The 21639-nt window shown below is 42.7% G+C and overlaps 1 protein-coding gene across 4 annotated transcripts in view; it reads right to left on the minus strand.

Moving 5' to 3' along the window:
* The window catches only part of dysf (dysferlin, limb girdle muscular dystrophy 2B (autosomal recessive)), a 375567-nt gene that overhangs the window by 212900 nt on the left and 141028 nt on the right, over positions 1-21639 (minus strand). For all 4 annotated transcript variants that reach the window (XM_041186042.1, XM_041186052.1, XM_041186062.1 and 1 more), the window contains exons 17-21: positions 20068-20183; positions 18193-18306; positions 12611-12788; positions 10887-11011; positions 10295-10401 (exon numbers count right to left, since the gene is read on the minus strand). In XM_041186042.1, the coding sequence (XP_041041976.1) occupies positions 10295-10401; positions 10887-11011; positions 12611-12788; positions 18193-18306; positions 20068-20183 (640 nt within the window). The remainder of the gene's footprint in view (positions 1-10294; positions 10402-10886; positions 11012-12610; positions 12789-18192; positions 18307-20067; positions 20184-21639) is intronic.

Below are 21639 nucleotides of genomic sequence, written 5' to 3' on the forward strand. Positions count from 1 at the left end.
GGTGTTACTCTATAAGAGACACTGGGTGTTACTCTCTATAAGAGACACTAGGTGTTACTCTATAAGAGACACTAGGTGTTACTCTATAAGAGACACTGGGTGTTACTCTCTATAATAGACACTAGGTGTTACTCTCTGTAATAGACACTGGGCGTTACTCTCTATAATAGACACTAGGTGTTACTCTCTATAATATACACTGGGTGTTATTCTCCACAATAGACACTGGGTATAACTCTATAATAGACACTGGATGTTACCCTCTATACTGGGTGTTACTATATAATATACACTGGGTGTTACTCCACAATAAACACTGGGTATTACTCTCTATAATAGACACTAGGTGTTACTCCCTATAATAGACACTGGGCGTTACTCTCTATAATAGACACTAATTGTTACTCTCTATAATAGACACTGAGCGTTACTCTCTATAATAGACACTAGGTGTTACTCTCTACAATATACACTGGGTGTTACTCTCCACAATAGACACTGGGTCTTACTCTACAATAGACACTGGATGTTACTCTCTATACTGGGTGTTACTATGTAATATACACTGGGTGCTACTCCACAATAGACACTGAGTGTTACTCTCTACAATAGACACTGGGTGTTACTCTATAATAGACACTGGGCGTTACTCTCTATAATAGACACTAGGTGTTACCCCCTATAATAGACACTGGGCGTTACTCTCTATAATAGACACTAAATGTTACTCTCTATAATAGACACTGAGCGTTACTCTCTATAATAGACACTAGGTGTTACTCTCTACAATATACACTGGGTGTTACTCTCCACAATAGACACTAGGTCTTACACTATAATAGACACTGGATGTTACTCTCTATACTGGGTGTTACTACATAATATACACTGGGTGTTACTCCACAATAGACACTGGGTGTTACTCTCTATAATAGACACTAGGTGTTACTCTCTGTAATAGACACTAGGTGTTACTCTATAATAGACACTAGGTGTTACTCTATAATAGACACTGGGTGTTACTCTCTATAATAGACACTAGGTGTTACTCTCTATAATAGACACTAGGTGTTACTCTCTATAATAGACACTAGGTGTTACTCTATAAGAGACACTAGGTGTTACTCTATAAGAGACACTGCGTGTTACTCTCTATAAGAGACTTTAGGTGTTACTCTATAAGAGACACTAGGTGTTACTCTATAAGAGACACTGGGTGTTACTCTCTATAAGAGACACTAGGTGTTACTCTATAAGAGACACTAGGTGTTACTCTATAAGAGACACTGGGTGTTACTCTATAAGAGACACTGGGTGTTACTCTCTATAAGAGACACTAGGTGTTACTCTATAAGAGACACTGGGTGTTACTCTCTATAAGAGACAGTAGGTGTTACTGTATAAGAGAAATTAGGTGTTACTCTATAAGAGACAATGGGTGTTACTCTATAAGAGACACTGGGTGTTACTCTCTATAATAGACACTAGGTGTTACTCTCTATAATAGACACTAGGTGTTACTCTATAATAGACACTAGCTGTTACTCTATAATAGACACTGGGTGTTACTCTCTTTAATAGACCCTAGGTGTTACTCTCTATAATAGACACTAGGTGTTACTCTCTATAATAGACACTAGGTATTACTCTATAAGAGACACTAGGTGTTACTCTATAAGAGACACTGGGTGTTACTCTCTATAATAGACACTAGGTGTTACTCTCTATAATAGACACTAGGTGTTACTCTATAAGAGACACTAGGTGTTACTCTATAAGAGACACTGGGTGTTACTCTATAAGAGACACTAGGTGTTACTCTATAAGAGACACTGGGTGTTACTCTCTATAAGAGACACTAGGTGTTACTCTATAAGAGACACTGGGTGTTACTCTCTATAATAGACACTAGGTGTTACTCTCTATAATAGACACTAGGTGTTACTCTATAATAGACACTAGGTGTTACTCTATAATAGACACTGGGTGTTACTCTCTATAATAGACCCTAGGTGTTACTCTCTATAATAGACACTAGGTGTTACTCTCTATAATAGACACTGGGTGTTACTCTATAAGAGACACTAGGTGTTACTCTATAAGAGACACTGGGTGTTACTCTCTATAAGAGACACTAGGTGTTACTCTATAAGAGACACTAGGTGTTATTCTATAAGAGACACTAGGTGTTACTCTATAAGAGACACTAGGTGTTACTCTATAAGAGACACTGGGTGTTACTCTATAAGAGACACTGGGTGTTACTCTCTATAAGAGACACTAGGTGTTACTCTATAAGAGACACTGGGTGTTACTCTCGATAAGAGACACTAGGTGTTACTCTATAAGAGACACTAGGTGTTTCTCTATAAGAGACACTGGGTGTTACTCTCTATAAGAGACACTAGGTGTTACTCTATAAGAGACACTGGGTGTTACTCTCTATAAGAGACACTGGGTGTTACTCTATAAGAGACACTAGGTGTTACTCTATAAGAGACACTGGGTGTTACTCTCTATAAGAGACACTTGGTGTTACTCTATAAGAGACACTGGGTGTTACTCTATAAGAGACACTGGGTGTTACTCTATAAGAGACACTGGGTGTTACTCTCTATAAGAGACACTAGGTGTTACTCTATAAAAGACACTAGGTGTTACTCTATAAGAGACACTAGGTGTTACTCTATAAGAGATGCTAGGTGTTACTCTATAAGAGACACTAGGTGTTACTCTATAAGAGACACTGGGTGTTACTCTATAAGAGACACTGGATGTTACTCTATAAGAGACACTAGGTGTTACTCTATAAGAGACACTGGGTGTTACTCTCTATAAGAGACACTGGGTGTTACTCTATAAGACACACTGGGTGTTACTCTCTATAAGAGACACTAGGTGTTACTCTATAAGAGACACTAGGTGTTACTCTATAAGAGACACTGGGTGTTACTCTCTATAAGAGACACTAGGTGTTACTCTATAAGAGACACTAGGTGTTACTCTATAAGAGACACTGGGTGTTACTCTCTATTAGAGACACTAGGTGTTACTCTATAAGAGACACTGGGTGTTACTCTCTATAAGAGACACTAGGTGTTACTCTATAAGAGACACTGGGTGATACTCTCTATAAGAGACACTAGGTGTTACTCTATAAGAGACACTAGGTGTTACTCTATAAGAGACACTGGGTGTTACTCTCTATAAGAGACACTAGGTGTTACTCTATAAGAGACACTGGATGTTACTCTCTATAAGAGACACTAGGTGTTACTCTATAAGAGACACTAGGTGTTACTCTATAAGAGACACTGGGTGTTACTCTCGATAAGCGACACTAGGTGTTACTCTATAAGAGACACTAGGTGTTACTCTATAAGAGACACTAGGTGTTACTCTATAAGAGACACTGGGTGTTACTCTCTATAAGAGACACTAGGTGTTACTCTATAAGAGACACTATGTGTTACTGTATAAGAGACACTAGGTGTTACTCTATAAGAGACACTGGGTGTTACTCTATAAGAGACACTGGGTGTTACTCTCTATAAGAGACACTAGGTGTTGCTCTATAAAAGACACTAGGTGTTACTCTATAAGAGACACTAGGTGTTACTCTATAAGAGACACTGGGTGTTACTCTCTATAAGAGACACTAGGTGTTACTCTATAAGAGACACTAGGTGTTACTCTATAAGAGACACTGGGTGTTACTCTATAAGAGACACTAGGTGTTACTCTCTATAAGAGACACTAGGTGTTACTATATAAAAGACACTAGGTGTTACTCTATAAGAGACACTAGGTGTTACTCTATAAGAGATACTAGGTGTTACTCTATAAGAGACACTAGGTGTTACTCTATAAGAGACACTGGGTGTTACTCTCTATAAGAGACACTAGGTGTTACTCTATAAGAGACACTGGGTGTTACTCTCTATAAGAGACACTAGGTGTTACTCTATAAGAGACACTAGGTGTTACTCTATAAGAGACACTGGGTGTTACTCTCTATAAGAGACACTAGGTGTTACTCTATAAGAGACACTAGGTGTTACTCTATAAGAGACACTGGGTGTTACTCTCTATAATAGACACTAGGTGTTACTCTCTGTAATAGACACTGGGCGTTACTCTCTATAATAGACACTAGGTGTTACTCTCTATAATATACACTGGGTGTTATTCTCCACAATAGACACTGGGTATAACTCTATAATAGACACTGGATGTTACCCTCTATACTGGGTGTTACTATATAATATACACTGGGTGTTACTCCACAATAAACACTGGGTATTACTCTCTATAATAGACACTAGGTGTTACTCCCTATAATAGACACTGGGCGTTACTCTCTATAATAGACACTAATTGTTACTCTCTATAATAGACACTGAGCGTTACTCTCTATAATAGACACTAGGTGTTACTCTCTACAATATACACTGGGTGTTACTCTCCACAATAGACACTGGGTCTTACTCTACAATAGACACTGGATGTTACTCTCTATACTGGGTGTTACTATGTAATATACACTGGGTGCTACTCCACAATAGACACTGAGTGTTACTCTCTACAATAGACACTGGGTGTTACTCTATAATAGACACTGGGCGTTACTCTCTATAATAGACACTAGGTGTTACCCCCTATAATAGACACTGGGCGTTACTCTCTATAATAGACACTAAATGTTACTCTCTATAATAGACACTGAGCGTTACTCTCTATAATAGACACTAGGTGTTACTCTCTACAATATACACTGGGTGTTACTCTCCACAATAGACACTAGGTCTTACACTATAATAGACACTGGATGTTACTCTCTATACTGGGTGTTACTACATAATATACACTGGGTGTTACTCCACAATAGACACTGGGTGTTACTCTCTATAATAGACACTGGGTCTTACTCTATAAGAGAGACTAGGTGTTACTCTATAATAGGCACTGGGTGTTACTCTCTATAATAGGGACTGGCTCTTACTCTATAAGAGACACTAGGTGTTACTCTATCAGAGACACTAGTTGTTACTCTATAATAGACACTGGGTGTTACTTGTAATAAACACTAGGTGTTAATCTATAATAGACACTAGGTGTTACTCTATAATAGACACTGGGCATTACTCTCTATAATAGACACTAGGTGTTACTCTATAATAGACATTGGGTGTTACTCTATAATAGACACTAGGTGTTACTCTCTATAAGAGACACTAGGTGTTACTCTATAAGAGACACTGGGTGTTACTCTCGATAAGAGACACTAGGTGTTACTCTATAAGAGACACTAGGTGTTACTCTATAAGAGACACTAGGTGTTACTCTATAAGAGACACTGGGTGTTACTCTATAAGAGACACTGGGTGTTACTCTCTATAAGAGACACTAGGTGTTACTCTCTATAATAGACACTAGGTGTTACTCTATAAGAGACACTAGGTGTTACTCTATAAGAGACACTGGGTGTTACTCTCTATAAGAGACACTAGGTGTTACTCTATAAGAGACACTAGGTGTTACTCTATAAGGGACACTGGGTGTTACTCTTTAAGAGACACTGGGTGTTACTCTCTATAATAGACACTAGGTGTTACTCTCTATAATAGACACTAGGTGTTACTCTATAATAGACACTAGGTGTTACTCTATAATAGACACTGGGTGTTACTCTCTATAATAGACACTAGGTGTTACTCTCTATAATAGACACTAGGTGTTACTCTATAAGAGACACTAGGTGTTACTCTATAAGAGACACTGCGTGTTACTCTCTATAAGAGACACTAGGTGTTACTCTATAAGAGACACTAGGTGTTACTCTATAAGAGACACTGGGTGTTACTCTCTATAAGAGACACTAGGTGTTACTCTATAAGAGACACTAGGTGTTACTCTATAAGAGACACTGGGTGTTACTCTATAAGAGACACTGGGTGTTACTCTCTATAAGAGACACTAGGTGTTACTCTATAAGAGACACTAGGTGTTACTCTATAAGAGACACTGGGTGTTACTCTCTATAAGAGACAGTAGGTGTTACTCTATAAGAGAAATTAGGTGTTACTCTATAAGAGTCACTGGGTGTTACTCTATAAGAGACACTGGGTGTTACTCTCTATAATAGACACTAGGTGTTACTCTCTATAATAGACACTAGGTGTTACTCTATAATAGACACTAGGTGTTACTCTATAATAGACACTGGGTGTTAATCTCTTTAATAGACCCTAGGTGTTACTCTCTATAATAGACACTAGGTGTTACTCTCTATAATAGACACTAGGTATTACTCTATAAGAGACACTAGGTGTTACTCTATAAGAGACACTGGGTGTTACTCTCTATAATAGACACTAGGTGTTACTCTCTATAATAGACACTAGGTGTTACTCTATAATAGACACTAGGTGTTACTCTATAATAGACACTGGGTGTTACTCTCTATAATAGACCCTAGGTGTTACTCTCTATAATAGACACTAGGTGTTACTCTCTATAATAGACACTAGGTGTTACTCTATAAGAGACACTAGGTGTTACTCTATAAGAGACACTGGGTGTTACTCTCTATAAGAGACACTAGGTGTTACTCTATAAGAGACACTGGGTGTTACTCTATAAGAGACACTAGGTGTTACTCTATAAGAGACACTGGGTGTTACTATCTATAAGAGACACTAGGTGTTACTCTATAAGAGACACTGGGTGTTACTCTCTATAATAGAAACTAGGTGTTACTCTCTGTAATAGACACTAGGTGTTACTCTATAATAGACACTAGGTGTTACTCTATAATAGACACTGGGTGTTACTCTCTATAATAGACCCTAGGTGTTACTCTCTATAATAGACACTAGGTGTTACTCTCTATAATAGACACTGGGTGTTACTCTATAAGAGACACTAGGTGTTACTCTATAAGAGACACTGGGTGTTACTCTCTATAAGAGACACTAGGTGTTACTCTATAAGAGACACTAGGTGTTATTCTATAAGAGACACTGGGTGTTACTCTCTATAAGAGACACTAGGTGTTACTCTATAAGAGACACTAGGTGTTACTCTATAAGAGACACTGGGTGTTACTCTATAAGAGACACTGGGTGTTACTCTCTATAAGAGACACTAGGTGTTACTCTATAAGAGACACTGGGTGTTACTCTCGATAAGAGACACTAGGTGTTACTCTATAAGAGACACTAGGTGTTACTCTATAAGAGACACTGGGTGTTACTCTCTATAAGAGACACTAGGTGTTACTCTATAAGAGACACTGGGTGTTACTCTCTATAAGAGACACTGGGTGTTACTCTATAAGAGACACTAGGTGTTACTCTATAAGAGACACTGGGTGTTACTCTCTATAAGAGACACTAGGTGTTACTCTATAAGAGACACTAGGTGTTACTCTATAAGAGACACTAGGTGTTACTCTATAAGAGACACTGGGTGTTACTCTATAAGAGACACTGGGTGTTACTCTCTATAAGAGACACTAGGTGTTACTCTATAAAAGACACTAGGTGTTACTCTATAAGAGACACTAGGTGTTACTCTATAAGAGATACTAGGTGTTACTCTATAAGAGACACTAGGTGTTACTCTATAAGAGACACTGGGTGTTACTCTATAAGAGACACTGGGTGTTACTCTATAAGAGACACTAGGTGTTACTCTATAAGAGACACTGGGTGTTACTCTCTATAAGAGACACTAGGTGTTACTCTATAAGAGACACTAGGTGTTACTCTATAAGAGACACTGGGTGTTACTCTCTATAAGAGACACTAGGTGTTACTCTATAAGAGACACTAGGTGTTACTCTATAAGAGACACTGGGTGTTACTCTCTATAAGAGACACTAGGTGTTACTCTATAAGAGACACTGGGTGTTACTCTCTATAACAGACACTAGGTGTTACTCTATAAGAGACACTAGGTGTTACTCTCTATGAGAGAAACTAGGTGTTACTCTATAAGAGCCACTGGGTGTTACTCTCGATAAGAGACACTAGGTGTTACTCTATAAGAGACACTAGGTGTTACTCTATAAGAGACACTGGGTGTTACTCTCTATAAGAGACACTAGGTGTTACTCTATAAGAGACACTAGGTGTTACTCTATAAGAGACACTAGGTGTTACTCTATAAGAGACACTGGGTGTTACTCTATAAGAGACACTGGGTGTTACTCTCTATAAGAGACACTAGGTGTTACTCTATAAAAGACACTAGGTGTTACTTTATTAGAGACACTGGGTGTTACTCTATAAGAGACACTGGGTGTTACTCTCTATAAGAGACACTAGGTGTTACTCTATAAGAGACACTAGGTGTTACTCTATAAGAGACACTAGGTGTTACTCTATAAGAGACACTGGGTGTTACTCTCTATAAGAGACACTAGGTGTTACTATATAAAAGACACTAGGTGTTACTCTATAAGAGACACTAGGTGTTACTCTATAAGAGACACTGGGTGTTACTCTATAAGAGACACTGGGTGTTACTCTATAAGTGACACTAGGTGTTACTCTATAAGAGACACTGGGTGTTACTCTCTATAAGAGACACTAGGTGTTACTCTATAAGAGACACTAGGTGTTACTCTATAAGAGACACTGGGTGTTACTCTCTATAAGAGACACTAGGTGTTACTCTATAAGAGACACTAGGTGTTACTCTATAAGAGACACTGAGTTGTACTCTCTATAAGAGACACTAGGTGTTACTCTATAAGAGACACTAGGTGTTACTCTATAAGAGACACTGGGTGTTACTCTCTATAAGAGACACTATGTGTTACTCTATAAGAGACACTGTTTGTTACTCTCTATAAGAGACACTAGGTGTTACTCTATAAGAGACACTAGGTGTTACTCTATAAGAGACACTGGGTTTTACTCTCTATAAGAGACACTAGGTGTTACTCTATAAGAGACACTAGGTGTTACTCTATAAGAGACACTGGGTGTTACTCTCTATAAGAGACACTAGGTGTTACTCTATAAGAGACACTAGGTGTTACTCTATAAGAGACACTGGGTGTTACTCTCGATAAGAGACACTAGGTGTTACTCTATAAGAGACACTAGGTGTTACTCTATAAGAGGCACTGGGTGTTACTCTCTATAAGAGACACTAGGTGTCACTCTATAAGAGACACTGGGTGTTACTGTCTATAAGAGACACTGGGTGTTACTCTATAAGAGACACTAGGTGTTACTCTATAAGAGACACTGGTTGTTACTCTCTATAAGAGACACTAGGTGTTACTCTATAAGAGACACTAGGTGTTACTCTATAAGAGACACTGGGTGTTACTCTCTATAAGAGACACTAGGTGTTACTCTATAAGAGACACTAGGTGTTACTCTATAAGAGACACTTGGTGTTACTCTCTATAAGAGACACTAGGTGTTACTCTATAAGAGACACTGGGTGTTACTCTCTATAAGAGACACTAGGTGTTACTCTATAAGAGACACTGGGTGTTACTCTCTATAAGAGACACTAGGTGTTACTCTATAAGAGACACTAGGTGTTACTCTATAAGAGACACTGGGTGTTACTCTCTACAAGAGACACTAGGTGTTACTCTATAAGAGACACTAGGTGTTACTCTATAAGAGACACTGGGTGTTACTCTCTATAAGAGACACTAGGTGTTACTCTATAAGAGACACTAGGTGTTACTCTATAAGAGACACTAGGTGTTACTCTATAAGAGACACTGGGTGTTACTCTATAAGATACACTAGGTGTTACTCTATAAGAGACACTAGGTGTTACTCTATAAGAGACACTGGGTGTTACTCTCTATAAGAGACACTAGGTGTTACTCTATAAGAGACACTAGGTGTTACTCTATAAGAGACACTGGGTGTTACTCTCTATAAGAGACACTAGGTGTTACTCTATAAGAGACACTAGATGTTACTCTATAAGAGACACTGGGTGTTACTCTCTATAAGAGACACTAGGTGTTACTCTATAAGAGACACTGGTGTTACTCTCTATAAGAGACACTAGGTGTTACTCTATAAGAGACACTGGGTGTTACTCTCTATAAGTGACACTAGGTGTTACTCTATAAGAGACACTGGGTGTTACTCTCTATAAGAGACACTAGGTGTTACTCTATAAGAGACACTAGGTGTTACTCTTTAAGAGACACTGGGTGTTACTCTATAATTGGCACTGGGCGTTATTCTCGGTAATAAATGCAGCATTGCCCTGTGATCTGTGTGGCTGTGTTTTTTTCCAGCATTACCTGCAGTCAGCGATGACGCAGTCAATCATTTCATCAATCCTTTTCTTTAATTCACTCTCAGGACTTTTTGCCTTGATGGCGAGATGGACCAGCTCAAGACCGGATTCCTGCAAAGAGCATGGGAGCAACACAGGCGTGTCAAATAGAACATGGGATTGTAGCCCTGTTAAAAGAAACCGATCGGGTCACAAACATGTCCCAGTGGGTTAGTGCTCAGGGGACAGGCTCATATCAAAGGGAGAGGTCAGTGCCAAGGTTATTGGCCAGTGCCGGAATGGGCTCCGAAATCGGGCAGCTGTTCCTGAGAGGAGGATTGGGCCTCCCTCTTGGCTTAGGCAATAATGCCCCAGTTTGCAGCACCCCAGGGTGTGATAGGCGGAAAGGCTCAGGAGGACGTTAGAGGAGACGACCGTGTGGTGACCTCCCACTGACCCCACAAACACCAGTGGGAGTCCATAGCCAAACGGTCCGAGGGCTGACCCCAGACCCCTGTAACGTTGGAAATTTCTGGACCTTTATTTTCAATGGCTCTCCATTGTCCATCAGCCTTTCCCCCCGCTCTTCACCACAACTAGGCCCCATCAACACTCACGAGTCTGTCCACGGCATTAAGCAGGATGTTCAGAGCATCGATCCGGTAACTGATATCCTCCCAGTATGATGACAAGACCACCACCGGCTTGACATTACCCCAGGGCAGGAAGTAGTAATGGCAACCTTGAGAAAGATCCGGAAAAATGAGTGAGCATCGCTTGCAGCATCAACCAGCTCTCGCCCCTCCCCCTCCCTGAATCCTGTCTCCCCCAGCGTCATGCAGCTCTCACCCCTCCCCCTCCCTGAATCCTGTCTCCCCCAGCATCATTCAACTCTCACCCCTCCCCCTCCCTGAATCCTGTCTCCCCCAGCATCATCCAACTCTCACCCCTCCCCCTCCCTGAATCCTGTCTCCCCCAGCGTCATCCAACTCTCACCCCTCCCCCTCCCTGAATCCTGTCTCCCCCAGCATCATCCAACTCTCACCCCTCCCCCTCCCTGAATCCTGTCTCCCCCAAGCGTCAACCAACTCTCACCCCTCCCCCTCCCTGAATCCTGTCTCCCCCAGCATCATCCAACTCTCACCCCTCCCCCTCCCTGAATCCTGTCTCCCCCAGCGTCAACCAACTCTCACCCCTCCCATACACATGCACAGACACACAGAGACACACACAGACACACACACTCACACACACACACACAAACACACAAACACAGTATGAAATAAAGGAATTTAGTCAAACATTTAGAAGCCAATGGTTCAATGGTAAAGGATATACCAGGATTGGTCTGAGTAACAGTCGATAACTCTTGCACCACTTTTCAGGCAGACTTGGTGGAAAACTTGCAGTCAGTCAATTTCAGAACGTAGAGCGACTGCGGAACAACTTCCAGTCACTTTTTGCTTTGGACCTGGGCCTGGAGCTTCGGGAGCTGATGCCTTCTTTACCCCGAGCAGTTGATCCTTCTTGTTTTCTCACCAAAAGCTAAACCAGCCTACCAGCTTCGAAACAGTTTTCCAGGCCTGGATTTTTGCTAAAGTCGTAGGCCAGCATGTGACCCGTTCGTACACAGTCCACCGGGGTCAAAACTGCTTAATCACCTTTTCTTGTAAAATGCTGTCTTTTCCAGGAACAGCAGCAACCAGAGACCTTGCGTTAACCCTTTAAGAGCGTCTTTTGAAAAGCACAAATTCTTCCAGAATGTTCTTAGTCCTTGAGGATGAACCATGCTCCATGAATAAAGCATTGATGTCAACAAGCCTTCGGTATTATCGCCGGAATATTCCCAGGGCCCACAGCCTTTATAGTATCCAGTGCCTTCAGCCGTTTCTTGATATCATGTGGAGTGAATCGAATTGGTTGAAGGCTCACATCTGTGATGCTGGGGACCTCCGGAGGTGGCCGAGATGGATCATCCACTCGGCTCTTCTGGCTGAAGGTTGTAGCGAATGCTTCAGCCTTATCTTTTGCACTGATGTGCTGGGCTCCCCCATCATTGAGGATGGGGATATTTGTGGAGCCTCCTCCTCCAGTGAGTATTTTGAGTGTCCAACAGCATTCACCTCACCCACTAACTCCGCATCCCATTGTGTTATAAACAAAAGCTCTGCCTAACTATTTGTGAACCAAGGCAAAATAAATTCACTACACATTCACCTATTTGGGTTCAAGGCACAATCAATTCACTGCTCATTTGCATGTCTGTGAATAAAGTGAAAGTCATTAACCAGTCAATTTTCATATTCATTAATGAAGTGATGTGTAGCGAAGGCTGACCTACCATCGAACACGGCCCGGCTGTACTGGGTGGTGGAGGCGAGGGGCAGGCAAGTGGCATCAAACTTGTTGCCGTAGTTACCAATGCTGACCTCAAACTGGATGGCATCGCCCACCTCCTGAAGCATGGTGGCTGAGTAGAAGACAGCGCACAGGTGGAACTTACGCCGACGGAGGTGTTTCTGGGGGGAAGAAGAATGAGACGACGGTCACAAAGAGGGAGTGCATTTCTAGTGGCACCTCGCTGGTGGGGAGGGAGATGACAGCGGAGGTGGAATTGGAAAATATCGCAGAGCGTGTAGAGCACAGAAGAAGGCCATTCGGCCCGACAGGTACATACTGGTGTTTATGTTCCACATTTATCCAACCTCTTCATCAAGCCCTATTAACATATTATACTCTCCCTTTCTCTCTCATGTACTTATCTAAACTGGACTTAAATGCACCTCTGTTTTACTCACCTCAACCTTTGTGGTAGCGAGAACCACATTCTGACCACTCAAGTTAAAGAAGTTTCTCCTGAATTCTCTATTGGATTTATTGATGACAGTGGAATCAACTTGTGGTGGGGGGTGGGGGTAAAGATATTTTAGATCTAGGATTGTGCATTGAGGTAGGTTTAATAAGTAATCACATAGTAAAAGATCCCCTGGGAAAAAGTGATCATAACACAATTGAAACCCATATTAAGCTCGAGAGTGGTATACTCCAATCCCGACTAAGAATCTTAAACTTAAATAAAGCCAATTCCATAAGTATGAGGGGAGAGCAGGTGAAGATTGATTGGGTAAACAGACTAAACGGTTTGGCAGTAAATGAGCAGTGGGTAACACTTTTAAACATTCAAAATATTCAACAAAAATACGTTATATCGAAAAATAAAAGTGAGAAAGATCCACGTATCTTCCGAGGGAAGTCAAAGATAGCATTAGATTGTAAGAATGTTGTGAAGAATAGCAGTAAGTCTGAGCGTGGGGAATGTTCTGGAAACCCTTCCAATGGGGCATTTTCAGGTTCGCAGGCTGTAACTAATGTGGTACTGCAAGGAAAAGTGCTTGGCCTCAGCTATTTACAACCTGTATATATAAGAGGCTGTGGGGAGGACACAGAGAGGCTACAAAGAGATATCGACAGGTTAAGTGACTGGGCAACCAGATGGCAAATGGAGTATGATGTGAGGAAGTGTGAGGTTATTCATTTCGACAGCGAGACTAGAAACACAATATTTTTTAAAAGGCATACGAGCATACGAGCATACAAGATAGGTAAAGAGGTAGGCCATTCAGCCCCTTGAGCCTCCTCCACCATTCAATAAGGTCATGGCTGATCTGTTTGTGTTTTGAATTCCATATTCATATTTAGCCCCAATAAACTTTGATTCCCTTGCCTCCCAAGAATCTATCTACCTCAGCCTTAAAAATATTCAATGACCCCGCCTCCACCACCTTCTGAGGCAGAGAATTCCAAAGTCACACAACCCTCTGAGTGAGAAAAATTCTCCTCATCTCTGTCCTAAAAGGGTGACCCCTCATTTTAAAACAGTGACCCTTAGTTCTGGACTCACCCACAAGAGGAAACATCCTTTCAATGTCCACCTTGTCAAGGCCGTTCAGGATCTTGTATAACTTCAATCAAGTCACCCCTCACTCTTCTAAACTCCAGTGGAAACAAGCCCAGTCTGTCCAACCTTTCCTCATAAGACAACCCACTCATTCCAGGTATCAATCCAGTAAACCTCCTCTGAACCGCCTCCAATGCATTTACACCCTTCCTTAAATAAGGAGACCGAAACTGCACATGATATTCGAGATGTGGTCTCACCCCAATGCCCTGAAACATAACATCTTTACTTTTATGTTCAATTCCTCTCTAATAAAGGATAGCGTTCCATTAGTCTTCTCTATTACTTCCTGTACCTGCAAACTAACTTTTTGTGAATCGTGCACTGGAACACCTTAGGCTGGAATTTTTTGTACCCACTGGCTTCGGGCATGAGTGGATAATATGGCGGGAAAGTCAAAAATGGGTTTCCTGTCTGCTCCACACCCCCCAATAACCCTTGACTCTCTTGTCGATCAAAAACCTGTCCAACTCAGCCTTGAACAAATTCAATGACCCCGCCTCCACTGGTCTCTGGGGAAGAGAATCCCGGAGACCCCAAACTCTCTTAGGATCCTATGATCTTTCTCCCCCTAACACTGCTTTTAATTCTCCTCAAGTATTTGTCCAATTCCCATTTGAAAGTTATGATTGAACCTGCTCCCACCCCCCTCTCAGGCAGTGCCTTTCAGATCCCCAACGACACAAGGGCTCCCTCAGTTCAGCTCTGCTTCTGTGTCTCTGCTTACCCACCGTCCTGTCAGGCAAAGCGGGTCCTCCATCAAATCCCCTCATAATTCGCTGCTTGTTTTAACCATCGGATTCACTGGCTTCCTGGTTGTATGGAGCTGCTGCCTTGATTTTCAAGGCGCGTTGACACCTGTACGCATGAGTCTATCATCGAGTCTCCACGAGTAACCATCCTGGTGGGGCTCAGCTCTGCTTTTTTTTATTGAATGTTTCTGTAGAAAATGTGAACTGTACAGTACTGGAGGAAGACCACCAGGTGGAGTGCTCATCCTTCCATAGCTGACATGGTCCATTCTTCAACCTGTGCTCTAGCCTGGTATCCCGCTTTAACCTGGTAATGAACAGTAACCTAATCCTGCTCTAACTTGGTGTCCTGCATTAACCTGGTAATGAACAGTAACCTGGTATCCTGCTTTAGCCTGGTAATGAACTGGAACCTGGCATTCTGCTCTAACCTGGTATTCTGCTCTAACCTAGTAACTTGGTGTCCTGAATTAACCTGGTAATGAACAGTAACCTGGTATCCTACCCTAACCTGGTAAGCTTGTACCCTGCTCTAACCTGGTAATGAACAGTAACCTGACACCCTGCTCTAACCTAGTAACCTTGTCCTATGCTCTAACCTAGTAACCTTATATCATGCTCTAACCTGTTCATGAATTGTTACCTGGTACGGTACTCTAACCTGGTAATCTTGTACCCTGCTCTAACCTAGTAACTTTGTACCATGCTCTAACTTTTCGTGAAAAGTAACCTTGTACCCTGCTCTAACCTGGTGTTATGACCGATTCAGTTGGTAAAGTGGATTTATTTAAAAATCCTAGACGGAAACATTAAACAACTGTCATAACCTATAAATTTAAGTGTTATGTTTGAGATGTGACTCTAAACTCAGGAACCAGACCACCAGTTCTTGAGGTTTTACATTAAACTAAATGAAACATTTTATTAATTTACACAGGTTAAAATATATATACACATGGCCACAAATGACTACTATCATAACCTTTAACAAATTCCCAAACTAATCTCCATTAAGGCAACAACAACCCATAGACTTAACCAGACACTAGACAAAGCATTTTCACCTTGTGAATTCAAAATGAGGTTCTTTCCACTGTGGAGAGCCAGTTGGGCCAGTGGGAGGCTTACAGCTGCCTTTTGATCTCACATTGTCTCTGCCTGTATACCCAAAAACTACTGAAGTTATACCCACCACCACTGATTGAATTCAAATTCTCATTGTCTCACCAGGCTCTTTGAACTTTACCTTTTAACAAGAAAACCCCATTGATTGTACTAATTTTATTAATAATATAAACATATTGCTTGGTAGCTGTTAGAAAGGCATCAAGCTTTCACCCCACTTCTTGAACACTCTATTCAAAAAATGCAAATGTACTTTACCTCTCTGTTTACATCTCAGACTAGTACAGATCAAAGCACCCAGACTCGCTGTCTTTAATCCATTTAAGACACACCCACAGACTAACCCTCTATTTGAAAAGAAAAATATTTTCCAAAATATTATATACATTAATAGCTTCATGACACTTGGTAATGAACCAGGTAATCTGGTGTCCTGCTCTAACCTGTTCATGAACAGTTACCTGGCACCCTGCTCTAACCTGTTCATGAACAGTAATCTGGAATCCTGCTCTAACCTAGTAACCCTATGCCATCCTCTAACCTGGTATTGAACTGCAATCTGATGTCGGTGCTGTAACCTTTTAAGATAATAATGTGCTCTAACCTGTCCATGAACAGTAAGCTTGTACTGTGCTCTAACCTGGTAATGAACTGTAACCTGGTAACCTGGTAATGATGATAATCTAGTACCATGCTCTAAACTAGTAGTGCATGGTAGTGTTGTAGATAATACTAATATACTCTTGCCTCCGAGTCACAAGGTCATTGGTATAAGTCCCACTCCAGAGACTTGGGGCTGAGTTTTATGTTGGGGGCGCAACACCTACTCCCTGGGTTAAAAGTCGAGTGAGCCACCTCTACTTGGTTAGATTTGGCCCCACAGCCATTTAATGACTGTCGGGCCTTTAAAGTGACTTGAGGTGGGCCTTTCACCCCCATGTCAAGAGGGGCCTGATGTGTGAAGGAGATGTGCATAGATCGTTGAAGGTAACGGGACATATTGAGTGCGTGGTTGGCAAAGCGGGTGGGATCTTGGGCTTCGTAAATTCTCTGTTGTGCCTCCTTATCCTTTCTGCCAAGGTGCATCACCTCACGATTCTCTGCACTAAACCCCACCCGCCGCTTGCCAAACCGTTCTGCCAGCCGATCTATGTTGCTGTTGGTTTATCGCCCTCACTGTTGGCCATATCTCCAAGATTGGTATTATTGGCAAATTCTGAAATTTTACTCTGCATTCCAACATCCAAGTCATGGATATGAATCAAGAAGAACCATGGCCCCAGTACTGATCCTTGGGGAGCACCACCGTCTCCCATCCTCCAGTCTGAAAAATAACCATTTACCATGTCTTACTGTTTACAGCCCTTAAGCCAACTTGTAACCCAAACTGACACCGAACATTCCTGTTCAATGAGCCACAATTGTGTTAAGCAGCCTTTCGTGTGGTACTTTGTCAAATGCTTTCTTTACAGTGATGATATCGACCACATTCCCTTCATCGGTCCTTCTCTGTTACTTCATCAAAAACATTAAATTAAATCAGTCAAACACAATCTGCCCTTTACAAATCCGGGCTAAGTCTCCTTAATTAGCTCAAACCTCTCCAAGTGCCTGTTGATTTACCCCCTTCCCCCACCCCCGATTAGTGTTTCTGAAACCTCACCCATGTTAACCTGACTAGCCTGTAGTTACGAGGAGCGTCCCTGCGACATTTCTTGAACAAGGCCGTGACCTTTGCCCCTCCCCAGTCCTCTGGCAGCTCCCCATAGCAAAGCTTGGAGGATGAGGAGGAATTTCTTCTCGCTGGGGGGTTGTTAATCTTTGGAATTCTCTTCCCCAGACAGCGGTGGAGGCTGGGTCATTGAATATATTCATTCAAGGCTGAGTTAGACAGATTTTTGACTGGCAAGCGAGTCGAGGGTTATGGGAGCAGACAGGAAAGTGGGGTTGAGGCCCCGATTTTATCGACGGGTGGCGCAGGCTCGATGGGCCGAATAGCCTACTTCCTGCTCGTATTTCAGACGCGTTATGCTCTTTCGAAAGGATCCACGATATGATCGTTTTAAACGTCAACGCCCGGGAAATTACCTCGAGTCTTAAGAGGTCGTCTGATGGAATCTCCTCAATCTTCTGCTCCACCTGGTCCACGAGCTTGGTGCTCAGCTCCAGCAGGACCCTGCCCCGATAGGCCATTGCCTCGCCCTGAAGACAGGACAATTACACAGACCCGTGAGCCAAAAACAAAAGACTGCGTCCTGCACTTCACCCTACTGAGCACAGGAGTATCCCAGCTGGCTCTAGTTTACTGTCCAGCTCCTCCAATAATCACACCACAATAGCCGTTCCTCTTTTCAAACTGTCCCTTGTGATGGAAGGAATGGAACTGAGGTGCAAAGGGGCGGAAGGAGGGGTTGGAAAGAGAGGGGGGGAAATGAAGGAAGGAGCGAGGGAGGGAAGGAAGAACAGAAGGAAGGAGGGGATGGGAGCAAAGGGAAGAAGAGAAAGGAAGGAGAGAAAGTGAAAGAGAGAGAGAAGGGAAATAGAGAAGGTATGGTGAAAGGAAGGAAGGAATGCGGAGTGGAAGGAAGGATGGAGGGAAATGATAGGAAGGAGAGAAAGGAAAAGAGAGAAAGTAAAAGAGCGAAAAAAGGAAAGATAGAAAGGTGGGAATGTAGAAATGAAGGGAAGGACATACTTGCATTTCTACTGTGCCTTCCACAACCTGAGGACATCCCAAAGTGCTTCACGGCCAACAATGTACTTTCAAAGAGTCCCGATTGTTGTGATGTCAGGGAAGCTCTGCTGTGCCCTCCATCCCATACAGCTCCTCATTGTTGTATCTCCACATGTGAAACATTTAAATCAAAGCTCAACCACCTCCAGCACATGTTCCTCTATCTGAGGAAGTCCTTTTAACATCTCCTTTACAGTCCGCACCTTCCACCTATCTCTCTCTCTCTCTCCCCCAGTTTTGCTTTTCCCATCTTACTAACACTAAGCATGGGCCCCTTTGGGTTTTACTGTCTTCGGCTTAGCAGTATTTTCCCTCAACTTTTCCTCCTCTTCCTCCTAGGTTGACTCGATGGGTTGACATCAAGACCCATCACTTCATCTCTGACTCTTACATGTTGAAGGGCAGTTTTCAAAATCAGGCAACAGATAGTTGAACATCAGGGGAGGGGGCAGTAAACCAGCCGATGCCTAAGCTCACTTACATTGGCTCCTAGGTCAGAAACAACTCAATTATAAGACTCTAACCCTCCTTTTCAAACCCCTCCATGGCCTTGGGCCTACCCTTCCCCCGTACCCCATCCCCCCATCTATCTAATCTCCTTCAGCCCTAAACGTTCTGAAATATCTGCACTACTCCAATTCTCACCTCTTGCACATTCCCTCCCTAAACCTCTCTACCTCTCTCTCCTCTTTTACAATGCTCCTTAAAGCTATACCTTATTGACCAAGATTTTTTTGGTCATTTGATCTAAAATCTTCTCATTTTGGCTCAGAGTCAAATTATGTCTGACAGCACCTCTTGGGGATGACCCCTGCCACATTTTAGTTGAGGTGTTAAGCCTTGGCCCCATCTCCCTGGTGCCCTGGACAATGTCCATTCCTCAATCAGCATCTGAAAAACAGACGATCTGATCATCATCACATTACTGTTTGTGGGAGCTTGCTGTGCGCAAATTGGCTGCTGTGCTGCTAATGATTAAACAGTACGTTGGGGTGCCCTGAAGATGCGATAACCTGCTAAATAAACGGAAGCTCTTCCTTTATATTTGCTATGATTGGCTGCCCCTGCGCTTTGACTTTTGAACTTTCACCTCAGCTTCACAATATTAAAAGAAAAACACATTTAGCCATTGAGTGTCCATTGCAGTCCAATGATTGGGGGAGTTACTTTCCGTCCACTGGCTTCACATGATGTTAGCAGGCTACATGGAGAGTACCCGCACTTCATACCTTTCCGAGGTTCATGTCTACATATGGGTCGGGGAAGCCTGTAAACTCTCGGGGGCTTCCGTACAGATTCACAAAGCAGGGCCCGAACGTTGGGAGGTATCCCAGGCCATCATCAACTGTCAGGGAGCCAGAGAACAAACACAAAGAGGTGCAGAGGAAAACATTACTTTGGGTTAGAACTTCAGCATAGCCGCAAACCCAATCCCAAATCAAACCCCCCCCACCCTATGCTCATCACCCAATCCAAATTTCCCACCTGCAGTCCCAATCATCCCCCTCCCACCCAAATCACAATTCCCCCCCTCCCCCAGCCCCACCCAGTCCAAATCACCCCACCCACTCAACCATAACCCTACTTCCACAATCCCAATCCCAATCAGAAAAGTGATGGGAGATGTCGTTGACAGTGCTATCTTCAAACGGCACTTACTCAGCAATAAGCTGTTCACTGGCGCTTAGTTTGGGTTCTGCCAGGGTCACTTAGCACCTGACCCAATTGGTCCAAACATGGACTAAAGAGCTGATCTCAAGAGTTGAGGTGAGAGTGACTGTCCTAGACATTGAGGTAGCATTTTATAAAATTTATTCGTTCATCGGGTGTGGGTGTCACTGGCAAGGACCAGCGTTTGTTGCCCATCCCTAATTGCCCTCTGATCTGAATAGCTCGCCACACCATTTCAGAGGGGCAGTTAAGAGTCAACCACATTGCTGTGGGTCTGGAGTCACATGTAGGCCAGACCGGGTAAGGATGGCAGATTTCCTTCCCTAAAGGACATTAGTGAACCAGATGGGCTTTTACGGCAATCGATGATAGTTTCATGGTCACCATTACTGAGACTAGCTTTATATTCCAGATTTAGTCATTGAATTTTTAAAAATCCCAGCAACTGCCCATGGTGCAATTTGACCGACTGCGGCATCAAAGAGCCCTGTCAACATTTAAATCAATGGGAATCCAGGGTGAAACTCTCCGCTGGCGGGAGCCATACCGAGCACAAAGGAAGATGGTTGTGGTTGTTGGAGATCAGTCATTTCAGCTCCAGGACATCACTGCAGGAGTTCCTCAGGGTAGTGTCCTCAGCCCAACCATCTTCAGCTGCTTCATCAATGATCTTCCCTCCGTTAGAAGGTCAGAAATGAGGATCTTTGCTGACGACTGCACACTCTAGGATTCCATTCATAACTCCTCTTTTTGGAATTCAAATGCATTCCCATCTTTGAATTTCCCTACCATCAACAGCCTAGGAGTCACAATTAATGCAGAGCTGAACTGGAGTATCCACATATTCTGTGGCAAGTATTTCACCTCCTGACTCCCCAAAGCCTGTCCACCATCTACAAGGCACAAGTCAGGAGTGTGATGGAATAGTCTCTCCCTGCCTGGATGAATGCAGCTCCAACTCAAAAAGTTTGACACCGTCCAGGTCAAAGCAGCCTGCTTGATTGGCACCCTTTCCACAAACATTCACTCCCTCCACCACCAACGCAGAGTAACAGCAGTGTGTCCCATCTACAAGATGCACTGCAGCAACTCACCAAGGCTCCTTCAACAGCACCTTCCAAACCCACGAC

Source organism: Carcharodon carcharias, chromosome 1 (genome assembly GCF_017639515.1).
Source record: "Carcharodon carcharias isolate sCarCar2 chromosome 1, sCarCar2.pri, whole genome shotgun sequence".
Taxonomy (NCBI): domain Eukaryota; kingdom Metazoa; phylum Chordata; class Chondrichthyes; order Lamniformes; family Lamnidae; genus Carcharodon; species Carcharodon carcharias.